The following is a 17,489-nucleotide window of genomic DNA, read 5'->3' as shown; positions in this document are numbered from 1 at the left end:
TGGGGGGGGCTGTCAGGAGGCAGGGGTGTGGAGAGGGGTTGGGGGAGGCAGGGAGCAGAGGGGGTTGGATGGGTTGGGAGTTCTGGGGGTCCTGTCAGGGGGCGGGGAGCGGTTGGATAGGCGTGGGAGTGGATAAGGGTCGGGGCAGTCAGGGGACAGGTAGGGGGTAGGGTCCTAGGGGGGCAGTCAGGGGACAAGGAGCAGGGAGGCTTAGATAGGGGGTGGGATCCTGGGGGGCAGTTAGGGGCAGGGCTCCCAGTAGGGGATAGTCAGGGGACAAGGAGCGGGGGGCTTGGGGGTTCTGAGGGTGGCAGTCAGGGGGCAGAAAGTAGGAGGGAGTGGATGGGGCGGGGCTAGGGCGGGGCTCCCTGGGTGCATACCCTAATGAAATGGGCTGCGCACGCCTATGTGCATAGTGATTGGGAATCTACATGCACATTTTTTCTGCTGGCTCCCTTTCAACTCATGAGCAATGCATCCGTATTATTGAGCTCAAAAGAGTGCTCATCATGCAACACGGTGGCCTTTTGCATTGAATGCGTAGCCACAATAACATGCCTTTAGGGCAGTGGTTCTCAAAGCCGGTCCGTTGCTTGTTCAGGGAAAGCCCCTGGGGGCTGGGCCCGTTTGTTTACCTGCCGCGTCCGCAGGTTCGGCCGATCGCAGCTCCCACTGGCTGCAGTTTGCCGTTCCAGGCCAATTGGGGCTGCGGGAAGTGGCGCGGGCCGAGGGATGTGCTGGCTGCCCTTCCCGCAGCCACCATTGGCCTGGAGTGGCAAACAGCGACCCTTGGGAGTCGCGATCGGCCGAACCTGCGGACATGGCAGGTAAAACAACTGGCCCGGCCAGCCAGGGGCTTTCCCTGAACAAGCGGCGGACCGGCTTTGAGAACCACTGCTTTAGGGCAAATCAGCTCTCTGTGAAGGTGTTAAGATCTCATCAACACTGATGGAGACTATACTCTATTTCAGTGGTGTTCCTTATTAGGCATAAGAACACTGCAGAAACAAACAAAATTTCCTTGGAAGTATAAAGTGCTTCAGTCATTCAAATGTACTTATTTTCCTCAGTTCCTGTCAAGAGGGACTCATAACAATATTGATCATATTCCTTGTCAGTTATAATGTTCTCTCTCTCTGCAGTAGGATATGGTTCATGGTTTGAGCATGTGCAAGAATTCTGGGAACATCACATGGACTCCAATGTACTTTTCCTCAAGTATGAAGATATGCACAAGGTAAACCAGATATTATAAAGAATTTTCTATTGCCTGATATTGATCGTGACTCAGATTCATCAAATTAGGAGTCTAAAGTCAGACTCCTGAGTCCATACTTGAACTCCCAAATGTGTGGCCTAATTTTTCAAAGCATTGATGACCAGCAGCATCCACTGACTTTCATGTAAGCTGTGAAGTTGCTCAGCACTTTTTGAAAATCAGGTAATTTATTTAAGAGCCTTAATAAGGATTTACGGCCAGATCCATAAAGCTACTTAGGCGCTTAAATACCAGATGTAGATACCTAAGTCACGAAGTCTCAGTTTTGGCTCCATTTCAATTCACAAAACTCACACCAGGCCCTGCAGGCACTTAAGGTTTCCTAGGCATCTATGTTTCTGCCCCTGGCATTTGCTGGTTTTCCAGCATTTGAGTTTGGGGGATTCAACTTTCACACTCAGGAAGGGCCCAAGCAGCACAGGATGCTATTTTGCGGTTGCAACCTTAACTCCACTTCAACACATTTTTTGCATTTGTATATTTAATCCTGAAGTCTATTAACTTTTACTTGTTTTTAAATATTTTCTTACAGGACCTTGCAACAATGGTTGAGCAGCTGGTGAGATTCTTGGGAGTTTCTTATGACAAAGCACAGCTGGAATCCATGGTGGAACATTGCCATCAACTCATTGATCAGTGCTGTAATGCAGAAGCCCTTCCAGTTGGCAGGGGTATGTGTCATATACACAGTAACTTCTTCAGGTGGATGTCACAAAAGGATAAGTGATGGATTGATAAAGGACAGGATGTGTTGGCAAATTATTGTCTTAAATTCAATCTACAGTAAAATATTATTGAAACAACATAGGGAAAATTATCATTAGTCTGATAGGAACTTTGACCATTTAGTATTGGGACAAAGGAGTGAACATGATTTAAAAGAAAATAAAATCATCCAGGATGAACATTGCATATTTACAAATATTTTAAAGATATTGGGCCAGCTTCAGCATTGGTGCAAGTGGGTGCAACACCACTGACTTTAAATGTGTTGTCTCTGCTGATATAAGTGATAAATTTGGCCCTAAAAGAGGCATTTGATTGAGAGAAAAAAAACAACAACCTGGTTGTAAGAAGGAGGTGACCATCTAGCATCAGCAAAGATAACCACTACATTTTAAGGCCAGAGGGACCATTAGATTAGATCATCTTGTCTGACCTCTGGTATAACACAGGCCATAGAATTTCACCCAGTTACTGCTGCATTGAGCCCAATAACTAGTGTTTGACTAAAGCATCTCTTCCAGAGTGGCATGATATCTTGATTTGAAGACAAGAAGAGATGGAGAACCTATCATTTTCCTTTGTAGTTTGTTCCAATAGTTAGTCACCCTCACTGTAAAAAATGTGTGCCTTATTTCTAATTTGAATTTGTCAGGCTTCAGCTTCCAATCGTTGGTTCTTGTTATACCTTTATCTGCTAGATCAGTGGTCACCAACCAGTTGATCGCGATCGACTGGTCGATCCTATAGGATCTCCCAGTCGATCTCAATCTCCGGTGGTACAGTGTGGCTGCCGCTAAGGCAGACTCCCTGCCTACCCTGGCTCCACGCCGCTCCCAGAAGCGGCCAGTGCAGTCCCGCGGCCCCCGGGGGGGCAGGGGTCTCCCTCCATGCGCTGCTCCTGCCTGCAAACACTGTTCCCGCAGTTCCCATTGGCCGGGAGAGCTGTGGGGCCAGCGCTTACAGAGAGGGGCAGTGCACAGAGTAACATGCCCCCCCCAGTGGCTGCAGGGGTGCGTTGGCCCCTTCCGGGAGCAGTGTGGGGCCGGGGTAGGCAGGGAGCACCCCAGCCCTGAGCCCCCTCCTGAAGCCAGCACCCCATAGACCCTCCTGCACCACAAACCCTCCTGCACCTCAAGCCCCAGCCCTGACCCCCCTCCCAGAGCCAGCACACTGTACCCCCTCCTGCACCCCAACACTCTGTCCCAACCTGGAGCCCCCTCCTGCACCCAAACTCCCTCCTAGAGCTTGCACCCCTCACCCCCTCCTGCACCCCAACCTCCTGCACTAGGCTCAGCCCAGAGCCCCCTCCCACACTGCTAACCCCTCAGCCCCAGCCCAGAGCCTGCAACCCCTCCTGAACGCCAACCCCTGCCCCAGCCCGGTGAAAGTGAGTGAGGGTGGGAGAGAGTGAGTGACGGGGGGGGGGGAATGGAGTGAGCAGGGTGGGGCTTTGGGGTAGGGGCGGGACCTCTGGGAAGGGGCGGGGTAGATCCTGGGTTGCCCTTAGATTCAAAAAGTGATCTTGAGCATAAAAAGGTGGGAGACCACTGTGCTAGATTAAACAGCTCTTTAGTATCTGGTATTTTCTCCCTGTGTTACCTTTCAATCTTCTTTTTGAGAAGCTAAAGAGACTGAGTTCTTTAAATCTCTGTAAGTATTTCCTCCAGCCCTCAAATCACTTTTGTAGCTTTTTCTTCACCCTTTACAATCTTTCAACATCCTTTTAAAAACATGGACACTAAAACTGTACACAGTATCCCAATATTGGTCTCACCTTCTTACTCCTATTCACCACTCCCCTGTTTCTACATCCAAGGATAGCATTAGCCCTTTTTGCCACAACATCACACTAGGAACTCACATTGTTTATCCATTATGACCCCTAAATACTTTTCCGAGTCGCTGCTTCCCAGGATACTGATCTCCATTCTGTAGGTATGGCCTGCATTCCTTGTTCCTGGATGTGTGATCTTGTATTTTGTTTGAAAGTGCCCAGGTAACCAAGTGATACAGATTACTCTACGATTACCTGTCCTCATCATTATTTACCACTCTGCCAATCTTTGTATCAGCCACAATTTTTATAAGCAGCGATTTTATTTTTACTTCCCAATCATTGATAAAAATACTGAACAGCATTGGGCTTAGTATGATCCATGCCAACCTCACTAGAAGCATCCTATTCAATAATGGTTTGCCAATGACAATTACTTTTTGAGATCTATCAGTTAGCCTGTTCTTAGTCCATTTATTCTATGCTCTATTGATAGTGTATAGTGCTAATTTTTTTTATCAGAATGTTGTGTCATACTAAGTCAAATGCTTTACAAAAGTGTAAGTATATTCCATCTACATAGTTACCTTTATCAACCAAACATGTAGTCTCATCATAGAATGAAAACAGCCTTGTTTGACAGGATCTATTTTCCATAAAATCCATGCTCACTGGCATTAATTCCCCTCCTTTAGTGCTGTATTAATTGAATCCTGTATCAACTTTTTCCATGACTTTGCTCAGGACTGACATCAGGCTAACTACAATCATCTGGATCATCCCACTGGCCTTTTTTGAATATTGGCATGACATTAGCATGTGATCAGTCTTCATAAGGCAGCTCCTTATTTTCATCTGAAAAATCTGTTACTCTGCAAGCCTGGCATGGAAAGACACCCTGTATACTGTAGAGAGGCAGTGCAGTTATTCGAGTAGCAGACTGGGAATCGGAGTTCCTGAGATCCATTCCCTGCTTTGTATTTGACTTGCTCAGTGACCTTGAGCCTTTGTGTGCCTCCGTTCACCTATCTGAAAACAGCTATAATAATAATTCTCACCTACCTCATAGACCATGTGTTCACTGGCCAAAAAGGGGGATTCTTAGCTCAAGTTAACTAATGAGGTAAAATCCTAGTGAAAACAAAGCAGTTTGTAGTTTTCGCATGAGTTAGCAGGTCGAGTTAAAGGACTCCTCCCCCCACCCTTCCCCTCAGTTTCTGTCTTTGTCAGCGATATAGCTCACTGCAAAAAATACCCAGGACTAGATCCACAAAAGAGACTTTGGCTCAGCATTGCAGTGCCTTACTTTAGTCGCCCTGCCACCTAATGCAATCCTCAGCCCTGACATAGGCACCCAGGCTCCCTATACAGTGCGTGGGAACTGTTAGGTGCCTAAGAATGGGAGTCACAAAAGCCAGCACTCTGTGAGGAGCCACCTAAGCTAGCCAATAGGAAATGGCAAAAGAAGGGTGTGGTCTAAACCCTGCCCCTCAAAGGGAGTTAGGCGCCTAACTCCCGCTTGGGATTTACAGCCGTGACCTCTCTCCTGGAGGGAAAACACAGCGGAGATACCATCAATTCCTCTGCCAGTTCATGTACTGCCTTTCAGTACAATAGGATAGTTAAGTTAGAATTTGGCCTGGCCATTCAGTTTTCCCAGGGTGGGGGGAGAGAGAGACAAAGGCAGCGGTACCTTCCTTTTAATCGCCATCTATGGCTCAACTGCTCAGCAGGGGCAAGGGATGAGGCCATGGCATTGGTGCTGCTGCTTCCTCGCTCCCTGATTGGCTCTTATGGAGAGTGATTTCGCTGGCCTTTTGACTGGCAGTCGTGAGGAAAGAGAGACTGGCTGTGGTGAGAACACCACAACCTGCCACTCCTCAATTGGAGGTCATGGTAGCGTCTCTGTAAACCAGCCTGTCTGGATGGCATCCCGAACAGGTGCAGGGTGATGGTCTGTCTTTTGTGTTCCTACCCTGTTGCTGTTATTATTGTCTATTGTTTTACATTACAACCTAGAAACCCCAGTCAGGGATCAGTACCCGTTTTTGCTAGGCACTGTACATAAGCTCTTATTTTGTGGTAGAGGAGGGAGCTACAGTAGTCAACTAAGTATCTGGACATTTATTTGCTGTCTGCTTTTTATTGAAATTCCTTATTTTGAATTCATTTTGATTGCTGTTTTTGGCTTTTGCAATGTTTTGTTCCTTCAAAATGCAACTTCATTAATGGCAGTTTTGTCCTCTGTTCATTTATGTGATATAGCACGGTAGCAATAACACCACATGCTCCTGGGGGAATTCTGCGCCAAAAAATTAAATTCTGCACCAAAAAATAAAAAATCTGTGCACAATATTTTAAAATTCTGCAAATTTTATTTGTCAAAATAACACCACATAATCATGCCAGTTTCTATTATTTTGGTAATTTATTTCAAAATACCTGCCAGCAAGTATGTCTGTAACAATACAGATACACACAAAAATTCCTCCAGGAATAGAGTTAAAGAAACTCCTATGATAACCCAGTACCTGTTTCTCTGTGCCCCCCTGCCCAGCCCAGCCCAACCCCTCCCCGCCTAGAGCCCAGACAATATACCTGACCCCCTATACCCCTGAGCCCAGCCACAGGGTTCTGCAGCCTAGATAACCGCACCTCCTCCCCGCCAGAGCCCAGATACCTGCACCTCCTCCCCTCCAAGGCCAGCTGTGGGGACCCCCCCTTGCCTAGAGGCCTGCACCCCCTCCAGCCCAGAGCCCAGCCACAGGCCCCCCCCAGCCCAGACACCCACCCTCCTACCCCTCAGAGCCCAGGGATCCAGAGGGAGAAACAGCCTGATTCTTGGTCCCAGGCTTGTGTGGAGTTTCCTGCGTGCCGCTGTCTCCTTCCCTCAAGGCATGCTGGGAACTGCAGCTGCCATGAACCCTCTAGGACACCCCCACCCCCGAATTGTGCAGTGTCGCAGAATTCCCCCAGGAGTAACCACAGTTTACTGTAATTTGTTCCAAATATTTTTAATTTATCAACTACGTTTACGTTATTATTTTGCTTTATTTTGGTTCTTTAATTTTTTTTCTTTTAGCACATTGATCTTTACTCTGAAGAAAACCTGAGCTGCTGTGAAAGCAGAGCATTTTGATTAGCTATATTACTTATATTTGCTTCATATCACATCATAAATTACACAGTTGCATGATTCAAATGATAAACCAGGTGGGTAACTTTTTGACAAGCTATCAGTCTATATGGTTGAGAAATAGATGCTAGTAAAATACACTATAGTACATTCCATTTATAAAACTTGTGATTTGTACCTAAAGTATCATTAGAGAGATTCAGGAATAACAAGGTTCTTCAATTTTATTTTTGAGACAAAGGAAGAATCCTTTTTTATTACCTAAAGGATAATGTATGATTTTATGTTGCACAGTGTACTGTATTTGTCCCATAAGTGTTGCTAGAACACAACTGAAATCAATACCTGACTTTTATGACTGCAAAAACATTTTTATTAATAGTACTCACTGCCCTGTTTGACACAGGAAAGCCAGTACCAGCATTTATTTGTCAAAAACGGTCAGATTAAGCATTTTTAGTCAATTTCAAAGCCTTGATCTTTGGGGATTTAAAAACCCCCTCTAGTAGTGAATTATATCTTCAGGGGTACTAGGAAAATTATTATTTCGCAAAATGACACTTGTCATGTGTAATAACTAACTTCAAGTCACTGTGCAGTTGGGGGGACACTCATTGCAAACTTTTTGACAGTGCTCACAGATAATTATGTCAGTGGCGTAGCCAGGTTCTAAGAGCAGGGGGAGCAAACATTAAAAAGGGCCCCCCCCGGCTCCTCCTCTGGCCACGCCCCCTTGGCTCCTCCTCTGGCCGCTCCACGCCCCCCTCCCATGGCTCCTCCGGCCGTGCTGTGCCGCCCCCTCAGTCCCCCCCCATGGCTCCTCCAGCCGTGTCGCCCCCTCCCTATGGCTCCTCCAGCTGTGCTGCCCCCCCTTGCCTGCAGGAGCCCAGCGCCAGCCCGGCAGGCCAAGCTTCAGAGCGGAGCGTGGGCCCTGCCCACTGGCGCCATGGTAACCCCTAACTAAGGTGCCGCTTTTGGAAAATGTGCTGACGGGAAGCAGCTGCTTCCCCTGCACCCCCCCCCAGCTATGCTACTGAATTATGTCCTTGGCCCCAATTATGTAGCTATCATATATGAGCAACTTTCATTACATTAACTAGGAGTTTCTCATATGCATCAAATGCATCATCAGGTCTCCTTTGTGTAATTTGTGGTCTTGTTAATATGATTAAGTTCTGTGGTAGCATGGTCCTGACTCTCCTCCGTGTTACAGCAGTATAACGCCCTTGATTTGAATAGAGCTAATCTTCACTTAAACCTCTGTAAGTGAGAGGAGAGTTAATCTCAGGCCCAACGCAGTGGATTCATTATACAGTATGAGCCCAATTCAACACTGTGTTTCTCCAGCTGATTTTGACTGAGTTAAAGTGGCATAAAACCAGAATGACACAGTGGTGAATGAGGCCCAGAGTGTTTTACTGGCAACTTTAATGTCATTTTCAGGTCATTTTATTAGTTGGTTTCAGTAGGAAAGTAAAAATATTTTATACAAGGAGCCAAATTTTCAAACATGGATGGCTAAATTGTCCCCACAGAAAATGTGCATACACTCATTATGCATGCACGATTCACGTTTATATCCACAAACTGAGTACCTGAATGCACATTTTTGTAGGCATAATTTAGGTATTCACTCATCTTTGAGAAATTGCCTCATTATATTTGTGCAATCATAAACACCTTTTATACATATACTGAAATAAAATAAAGGCACTTAATGATCTTTAGTGTTATTTTATTCTCTTCTGGGTGTATCCTTCCACCAATGCGTGATGAAGTTTCAGCAACCGTGTAAATACATCCCTGATTCAAAAGGGGATAATTAAACCACCATCGTCTGCAGTGAGATCTGAAATCCACAATTAAGTTACAGTAGAACCTCTATTTTATGAACACCAATCTTATGAACTACCAGTTATAAGAACCATTTTTCCTGACATGGAAAAAAAATCATGTAATAAAAGTGGCGTTGATGAAAAACAGTGAACATCCTTTCCCATTTCACTGTCTTCAGTGCATTGGAAATCCCTTTGTAGTGGTTTAAAAAGTGGTTTAAAAAGAAAGCGAGGCCGTGAGCATTACTGCAATGTGTGCACCAGACCAATTTTGAGATGTTCAATTATGAACTCTTCAATCTCCAATTAGTTCGTAAAATTGGGGTTCTAATGTAATAATAGTCAAAACAAATGTGGTACCTATTATTGTTATTTAAAGATATAGGGCCAAATCCTTCAAGGGGATGAATGCTTCCGGGATGAAATTCACCCCTGTGTAGATGGCCAACACAAGGAATGTGGCACCTATTTTGAGGGCTTCAAAGGGATTTATTGGGGTGTATGAATGAATCACACCTCCTGTGGAGGCTAAGCATCCCAAGTCTCATTGAAGTAAAAGTGAGTAGAGGTTGATCTTCATTTGACAGGAGGTGCCTGGTACCCCATCTGATCAGACACATAATTTTAGAAAAGCCGGTGTTCTGTTATGTCACCAGTCTGACTTCTGCTCTTTCTCTGTATTTCAGGACGAGTTGGGCTATGGAAAGACATCTTCACTGTGTCAATGAATGAGAAATTTGATTTAGTTTATAAGCAGAAGATGGGAAAGTGTGACCTCACATTTGACTTTTATTTATAAAAAACATGCATGCATACAATATCCAAATATTAGCTAGAAGTGCTTTATGCATTCATTTATTTCCTGCTGGACAAACTACTGTAGCTATTATGTGTAACATGATTTAAAAACAAACAAAATCTAAGTAAACCATAGGAAATACTATTATTCTTGATCCTAAACAGCTGTTTATCCTTCAGCATTTTAATCTTTTGTCAACATGCAAGAATTTCATAGATAATACAAGAATACTCAGCTGTTATGGAATGTATTATATAAGTATAAGGTATGTATCATATATGCAACTAGAATGTACACTTTTTCAGCCCCACATTGATTATTTAATGTATTTTATAGAAGCTTTTCACTGGAAACCTAAATAAAATTCAGTAAACCAAATAAAAAATTATTTCAGAAGGAAATCAGTAATAGGCCAAACCAAACTGTATGCTAGAATGATCTCAGGGGTTAGCTGTCACATTTATTTTTATAGTTGGAATGTCAAGGACAAAACAATCTTATCCCAAATTAAAAGGATAAAGATGGGGGTTTCCTTTAATTTTCACACTTCCATTATTTGTAGGATTTCTGAGTGGATACCATTCGCTGGCATACTTTGCAAGACAAACATAACTGTGGTTGTAACTCCACGCACACATGCTCTTATGTCTGATAAGAGTGGCTGTTTTCAGAGTCAATGAAATTCATCCCTGTGAAGAGAGCGGGCCATCACAAGGGCCTGTTCAGCACTTAAGTCTCACTCAAGCCCTCAGCATAGGGTGTAAGTGAGTTGTAAGTGGTGCATGGGGCTTGTGCTGGGTCTATGGTTAGGAGTCCATTTCTCCCAGGATTTCTGTGATACGTGCTGGTCTTCCACACAGGTCTGAGTTTCACCCATTGAGAATGATCCCCTTAGGTAACGAGAGCGTTCTGCTGGATTCTGAGCACCCTCAAGTTTAATTGAAATCATGGGAGTTGAGGAAACTTAGTATGTATAGCACTTTTAGACCCATTCAGACATAATTTGAAGATGGATGTACATGTTGGTACAAATACGTAAATGAACTAGCAGGTCTTGAAGAGGAGATTTTTAAGGATACTCCAGCAGATGGGAGTATTACACAAGCGATGCAGAATACAGTTGCAGTAATTGACTGTCAGCCATTAATAGTCTGATTTATAAGCAGGATTCAAGTTTATTTTTTCTAAGTCTTTTTATTTCCCTGATTTGCCTGTGGGTAGTTACATACTTAACCTGGTGCAGGCTACCATAACAATGAGATTCTACAGAATTATTTGATTCTTCAGTTAAAAATCTATATTTTTAGGTTCTCAGCTGCAGGAGGCCCGTTTTGCTAGCCCTATAGTATATCTCACCAAAAGCTGTGAGGAAGGACTAGCAGATTTTAGTATTTTGCTTCTGTTGGAAAATAACCTGTCAATGCAGCAATTGGCAAGTAGTGTGGCATGATGTGGCTTGACAGCACCTTTCCTTGTATATTTGTGAGTGAAACTGCTTTCAGTGAAATTTTATTTCTATTTTTATATTTTTAGTACTGTATGACTATTAAGCACTACACATTATACTTCTGTGCTTGCTTGCCTATTTAATAAAGACATGTTCCATGCATGGAGGTTTGGTCATTTGTTTCATTAACATACGCAGGCTGAAAAGTGTCTTCTTTTTGAATTCATTTTGTCCTTGTCAAGTATCAGAAGGCCAGATGCGCACCCAAAATAGCTCCTGCTTGTTATAGTTTTGCCTCCAGGACTGGGAACAAGGTGAGTCACTCATGACTACACCTACTCTTGCCTACATCACAACCCTTTCTCCCCTTATTGGTTGAAATTCATCCTTGTGCAGAGAGCTAGTTCAAGGCTCATGCCCACCTATGTCTCACCTAAGCTCTGGTTTAAGGACTTGGGGCTAAATGCACAAAGGGACTTAGGCGTTACATTGCTCAGTGTGGCAATGCCTAATTGTAAGGCACCTTGCCACACAGTGGAATTCACAGCCCTGAGTTGGGTGTACAATTCATGTGGTGAGACATGCACTTGAGAATGGGCAGCACAAAAGCCAGCAAGCTGTGCCGGAACTAACCTATAGCAAATGCTGAGGGGGTGGGGGTTAAGCTCCACCCTTCTCAGGGATGTAGGCATCTAAGTTTGGGCTGGATGGAGGCACCTGTCACCATTTGGGATTCTCAGCCATGAACCCTCTCCTGGAGTTAAGCACCTAAAGCATTTCTTGCAAAAAATGCAGCAATGCCTAATGGCTAAGGTTAAGATTTTGTCATGGAGGTCATGGATTCTGTGACTTTCCAAGACCTCTGTCACATTTTCAGCTTCAACCCCATGCCCTGGTGTGGCGGGGCTGGAGTTGTCAGCTACTAGGGGCTGCGGGGCCCTGGAGCTCCGAGCCACTGGTCCCTGAGCTCTGAACCACTGCAGGCAGCAGGGGCTGGAGCTGTCAGTCTCCCCCGGCAGTCAGTTCTCCCCCACATTATTTTTAGTAAAAGTCACAGACAGGTCACAGACTTCTGTGAATTTTTGTTTATTGCCCATGATCTGTCCATGAATTTTTCTAAAAATAACCATAACAAAATCTTAACCTAATGCCATACAAAATGGTGACAGACTGGAGATATCACTTTCTTATAACTGTTAGCCCTATGGTTTGTGCTGTCAGCTGGGCTACAGGAGACTAGCATTCAATTCCCCTTTCTGCCTTATGTAAAAAAGTAATTTGAACTTGGGTTTCCCACCTCTCAGGTGAATACCCTGACCACTGGACTGTAGAGTGAGTCTCACTCTCTCTGGCCCAATGCATATTTAATTATTGATATCCATGGAACACCTTCAGCATGAGAGTTTGAGACAGATTCACCCCAGAGTCCTTCTGTGGGTCAGATCTTATCCAGATAAGTACATTACATAGGCCTTGTGGTGGCCCTCAGAATTTTTCCCCATAGCGAATGCCTTACTGAGATGACTATAATAAAAATCACTGAAAATAGAACGGAGAGAAGGAAGGAAGGGACATTAGAAAATTCACATGAAATGTTCTTGACAATCACACTAAATAATTACAATTTTATCATTTTTCTGTTTAAATAACATTTTATTAGCTTGGAACAGCAATTGGTGAGTTTTGTTGTAGTTAATTACTCAACTCAGATTCCATTTAATGTTAGGATTCTGCAGAATACAAGAGGAAGAGCTGGATGGCACATGCTGTTAATTGCAATAAAATTAAAAATGGGCTGTTAACACACAGAGGCTACTGTGCTTGTGACCCATGCCGTATGAGGTACTGAACACAACGAGAACTGAAGGCACACAGCATTTCATAGAGCCAGTCCCCTGATGTGCAGACATGTATTAGGTATTACTCCAACGGGCCTTGATTCATCCAGGTATAGCTCTCAAAGGGAGAAGGCTCAAATAGGAGAGAAAGCATGACAAACATCGATTCATGGTTAGTGGGGGTGAAGAGTCTGGGTTCCATTCCCAGCTGTCACATGGCGCCATGACAAACTGATGGAACTTGGAGCCACCCTGAGGCAGCTTTAAGTTCTGATAGGGACTGAGGCAGCCCCCAGAGAGCCCCGTGCTGCAGGACCTGAGGATCCATCCCTCTTCATCTAACCTGCTCACAGCAGTTTTAATCAAGTGTTACATTGTGTTTAAACTGCTAGCAGCCTGCCTAAACTAGAGCTCCCAACAGTGCTAACATCATGGATCTGAGAAAGTATTAGCACTGGTGAGAAATTTTGGTAAAATTTTCCTTGTGTAGGAAAGGTTTACATGGCCAGGCAGTGTACTTGTTAAGCAGTAGAAAGACAGAAAAGGAAGCTAGTGAGAAATCACTAAACATTCTTACTCTAATGGTCCTCAGCTAATAATATGGCCAAGGTTACGGGAGCTCAATAGTTCAGACTATAATTATAAAGCTTTATATGCTTGGCTCACTATTATCATCAGCCACTCAGATTCTTCCCTCATCCTCACCAATGTTAAAAATAGTTCCACTTAGTAGCCATAAGTAAAGATTTTGGAGGAAGGCTTTAAATAACAACCCTACCCTCTCTACTGAAAGGGGAAAGGCTAAAAAGAAACGCATTAGCGTTTAAAACAAAAAACCCAACAGTGACCATTAATGTAAAAGGAAGTGCTCATATATCATGAGACATAAGCTGTTGCTGGGGGACACAGGGCAGAGATGTTCTAAATAGTAGTAGTGCCCTCTTCACTATTGTACTTTCTCCTACTCAATAATCCACTCAATTGCTTTAATGTAGACTGCATAGACTGGTGACCTCTAGTGGTCAAATCACAAATGTACACAGATGTAAGGTACTGTTCATTTAATGCAATGTAGATGCTGCAAAGCAAAAGGCACACAACTAACTTTACATATTGGAAGAAAGGACATCTGGATATGCTGGTGGTATATTAGCGGACAAAGAAGAGGGAGTTTACGAAAATAGGCTCGTTCATTTAAGAACGAGAGAATCTCTATATCACAGTGTGCCTGGCCCCTGTAAATGAAGCAGATCCCATGCCCCGGTGCCAGACCAAGGGCTCTCATTCAGCCAGCTTACGAGGGCAGGGCAACACCTGGGCTAGAAAAGATCTGCCAGCATGTGAGAGGGAGAGAGACCTGGTGAAACACCTGCCTGAGTGAGAGTTGAAAAGGGAGGGGGCAGGTGGGTGGGTGACTGACCATTACCAGAGCCAGGAGATAGTATCTGATTAATAGGTGAAGGGTGAAGACAGGAGAGCAGCAAGAGGAATTTACTGTCCGGTATTCCTAAGCCAGAGTGCCAGGCCTGGAGAGGAGGAGTTGCCTGCTGACTTCTAAGCCAGAGCCCAGGGCTGGAGATGGCTGAAGGCAGGGGAGCAGTGGAGGGGTTTATCTGCTGACATCGTCACACCAGCAAACTAGAACCAGGGGAACACTTCAGGGGCCAACAGGAGAGAGGGATGCTCCCTTGGTGAGGATGATCTCCTAGCAGAGAGGCTGGGGGTGGGGGGGAAGAAAGGTGCTGCACTCCAACTGGAAGGGCTGGGGTGGCTATCCTGGCAGAAGAAGACTGACAAAAAGTCTGCATGTGGCAGAAGGTGCCAGTGTGTGATACATGGGGTGCTGAGGGATGAGATGTCTTGCAATTTTAATGACTACTTATGTTGAGAGTGACAAATGGACTATGTGTTGGGACTTACATTTTGGACTACTTGTGGAATATTTCTGTAATAAACCAGTCCCAAGATGGGGTACTATGGAGAAAAGAGAGTCTGATGTAGAGACCTTGGCTTACCTCAGGGGGAAAACTGAGGTAGGTACACCTTTTGCGGGAGCAGAAGTTGGCGCCTATGCATGGCCAAATGTCCTTGCTGATGGGCCATTCAACTTAAATAGGCCAGGATGATGTGCTGGCTAGCCTGAATGCAAACAAACTTTTGGGTGTTACCCAGTAGTAAACAAATTTGAAATACAGGTACATAGTCAATATTTATAACTCTAGATACAAAAATGATACATTCATACAAACAGGATAATCATATTCAGCAAACCATAACTTTTCCATAGGTACCTCACATGACATATCTAGTACAACATGCAACATAATTATATCATAATCACATTAGTATGGTGAATATAGGGTGCAGAGTGTCACAGAGTAATGTGTGAGAAGGAGTGAGAAGGAGCCTTCAGGATACTCACCTAATCTTTTTTCCAATGGGGGAAGAGACAGCAATGCTGATTTTCCAGTCTGTCTATACTTAGAGCCCTGCGTGGATACAAAATTTATATCCACATCCGATCTACAATCTGAATAAACGATCCATGGATATCTGAGGATATAAAGTGTATATCGGTGGATTTGCAGAGCTCTATCTATGCTAAAGACTTCTCTTCAAAGTCTTTTTTTTAAATAGCTAATGTACTAAGATAAGTTCTGCATTCAAACTGAAAAACATCTCCTGCTTCCTGTGCTACACAAGTATCCTTTCCCCCAAACAAGGTCTAGGCCTACAATGGTTTATGTGGGAAAAGATACTTATTGTAAAAAAAATTGCTGTAAGCACACAAGCCAAAACCTCCTCTGTAAAACCACATGATGCCGCCGTACCATCTTAAAGCATAAAAATGAAACTGCAAAAAATGGGCTGTGGTTTGAGGAAATAGGAATCAAAGTAAAGTCAAAATACTTCATGTTCTGTCCTGGAAAAATAACGTAGAAACCTATAAAAAACCAAAACAAACTCTGATGATAGAAATCCCTATCACCCCCATGTGGCCATTTATAACCACTTCCCTGGATGCCTAAGATCTACAGCACCCATCTGGAAATAGTTAGGGGGTGTGGTCTTCATATAAGAATGCAAGAGGTTCAAAAAACCCCACTGTAATTGTCCAGTCTCTGTGACCTGAAGTACAGATACAACCACTGTCTAGCACTGCACGACTCCTAATCTTCTCCAGAAATAGTAGTTGCTTTGGCTAGAACCACCCATTCAAGAGCTAATCTCAGTGTTAGGTACCACAACTTTTGTTTTTTTCTCCTGCCTGGGTAGCATGGTGCATATTACTTTTCACAGCTTGCTTTTGGAGTAGAATTACCCTCCCCCCACCCTTTGTAGTAAAAAGGGAGCATATGGCTCTGCCTCCCCTCGACAGGTGAAATCCTTGCTGGTGCAGAGAGCTGTCTACCAACCCAAGTCCCACTTAAACCCTCTCCACTCCACGGAATGCAGTACCATTGGAGCTGTGCTGCCTGGACTTTGCTCCCAAGTAGCTGCAACCAGGCCCCACAGGAAGGAGGATTTCATTGGGTGGAGAGGGCCTGGAGAAGGGCTATATTACTTTGTAAAAAGTTACTGTTTTGGCTGGGTGAGTGGGTGTTTTGTTTGGGACAACCACAGCTAACCACTACGGGTGCGGTGTGTAGCTCCTCGCAGCTGGGCAGGACCTATTTTCAGGAAGCAATTGTAACGAAGTTGCGATGTGTGCTGTCTGCCTTTGGGGAGACAGTGAAAGTGTTTATGCCAACAACACAGCAGCAAGAGGAGAGCTGCCTCTGTACCTGCTGCCAGTACAAGCAATAGGTTCGGCTCTGTTGTTAAACTGAGCTTGTTATTGTGGGGATTCTAGCAGGCTGTGCTAACCCACCAAGCAGGAGACCTTGAGGGTATGCAGCAACTTTTTTTGGTGGGGCCTGAGACCTGCAGAAGTTGCTCTGTGGATAACACCCAAACAAGAGCTGTGAGATCCACTTGTGGAGGATGGTCAACATGTATGGATACAGAGGAATGATGTCTTCTTGTCTAGGAGACCTTGGATAGTGGAGGGGGTAGGGGGAGAGACAGGTTCATGTGCTGTATGGAAGGGAATAAGGTAAAAACTGTCCTTAGACGGGAAATGTATTCTGTAAAATGGGATTCTATCCCTGCTGTAGAAAGGAATTCTTTGTGATAGCATGCAAGGTACAGAAGCAATTGTAGTGCAATAGTTAGGGTTACCATCCGTCCGGGTTTCCCCGGACATGTCCGGCTTTTGAGTCTTTAAATAGCCGTCCGGGGGGAATTTGTAAAAAGCTAAAAATGTCCGGGATTTCCCCCTGGATGGCTATTTAAAGACCCAAAAGCGGCTGACAGGGCAGCCGCACTGGATTGAGCCGCTCACTTGCGGCCTCTCTGGCAACAAAAGCCCCTCCCCTGCAGCTTCTGCACGCCGGCAGCACTGTGCGGGGCATAGGCACCGACTTTTTTAGCCGGCGCCGGTGGGTGCTCGCACTCCCCCTGCTCCGCCGCTTCCCCACCCCATTCCAACCCCTTCCCCAAATCCCAGGCCCCGCCTCCTCCCCCGGGCACGCCGCTTTTCCCGTCTACCCCCCTCCCTCACAGACTTTTGTGCGGCAAGCCTGGGAGGCGGAGGGAGAAGCAGAGCGCTCAGG

At 44.8% G+C, this 17,489-nt stretch overlaps 1 protein-coding gene across 3 annotated transcripts in view; it reads left to right on the top strand.

Moving 5' to 3' along the window:
* The window catches only part of SULT4A1 (sulfotransferase family 4A member 1), a 51,248-nt gene extending 40,595 nt beyond the window's left edge, over positions 1-10,653 (top strand). For 2 of the 3 annotated variants that reach the window (XM_034783609.1, XM_034783600.1), the window contains exons 5-7: positions 1,143-1,237; positions 1,812-1,950; positions 9,437-10,653. In XM_034783609.1, the coding sequence (XP_034639500.1) occupies positions 1,143-1,237; positions 1,812-1,950; positions 9,437-9,549 (347 nt within the window). In that variant the 3' untranslated portion in view covers positions 9,550-10,653. Of the gene's footprint in view, positions 1-1,142; positions 1,238-1,811; positions 1,951-6,861; positions 6,993-9,436 lie in introns of all 3 variants that reach the window. The other variant, XR_004647423.1, reaches the window with a different exon arrangement.
* Positions 10,654-17,489: the final 6,836 nt, after the last annotated feature.

This window comes from Trachemys scripta, chromosome 1 (genome assembly GCF_013100865.1).
Source record: "Trachemys scripta elegans isolate TJP31775 chromosome 1, CAS_Tse_1.0, whole genome shotgun sequence".
In the NCBI taxonomy this organism is placed as follows: Eukaryota; Metazoa; Chordata; order Testudines; family Emydidae; genus Trachemys; species Trachemys scripta.
Note: the sequence above shows the minus strand (reverse complement) of the source record. Positions and strands in the feature narration are given on the sequence as shown.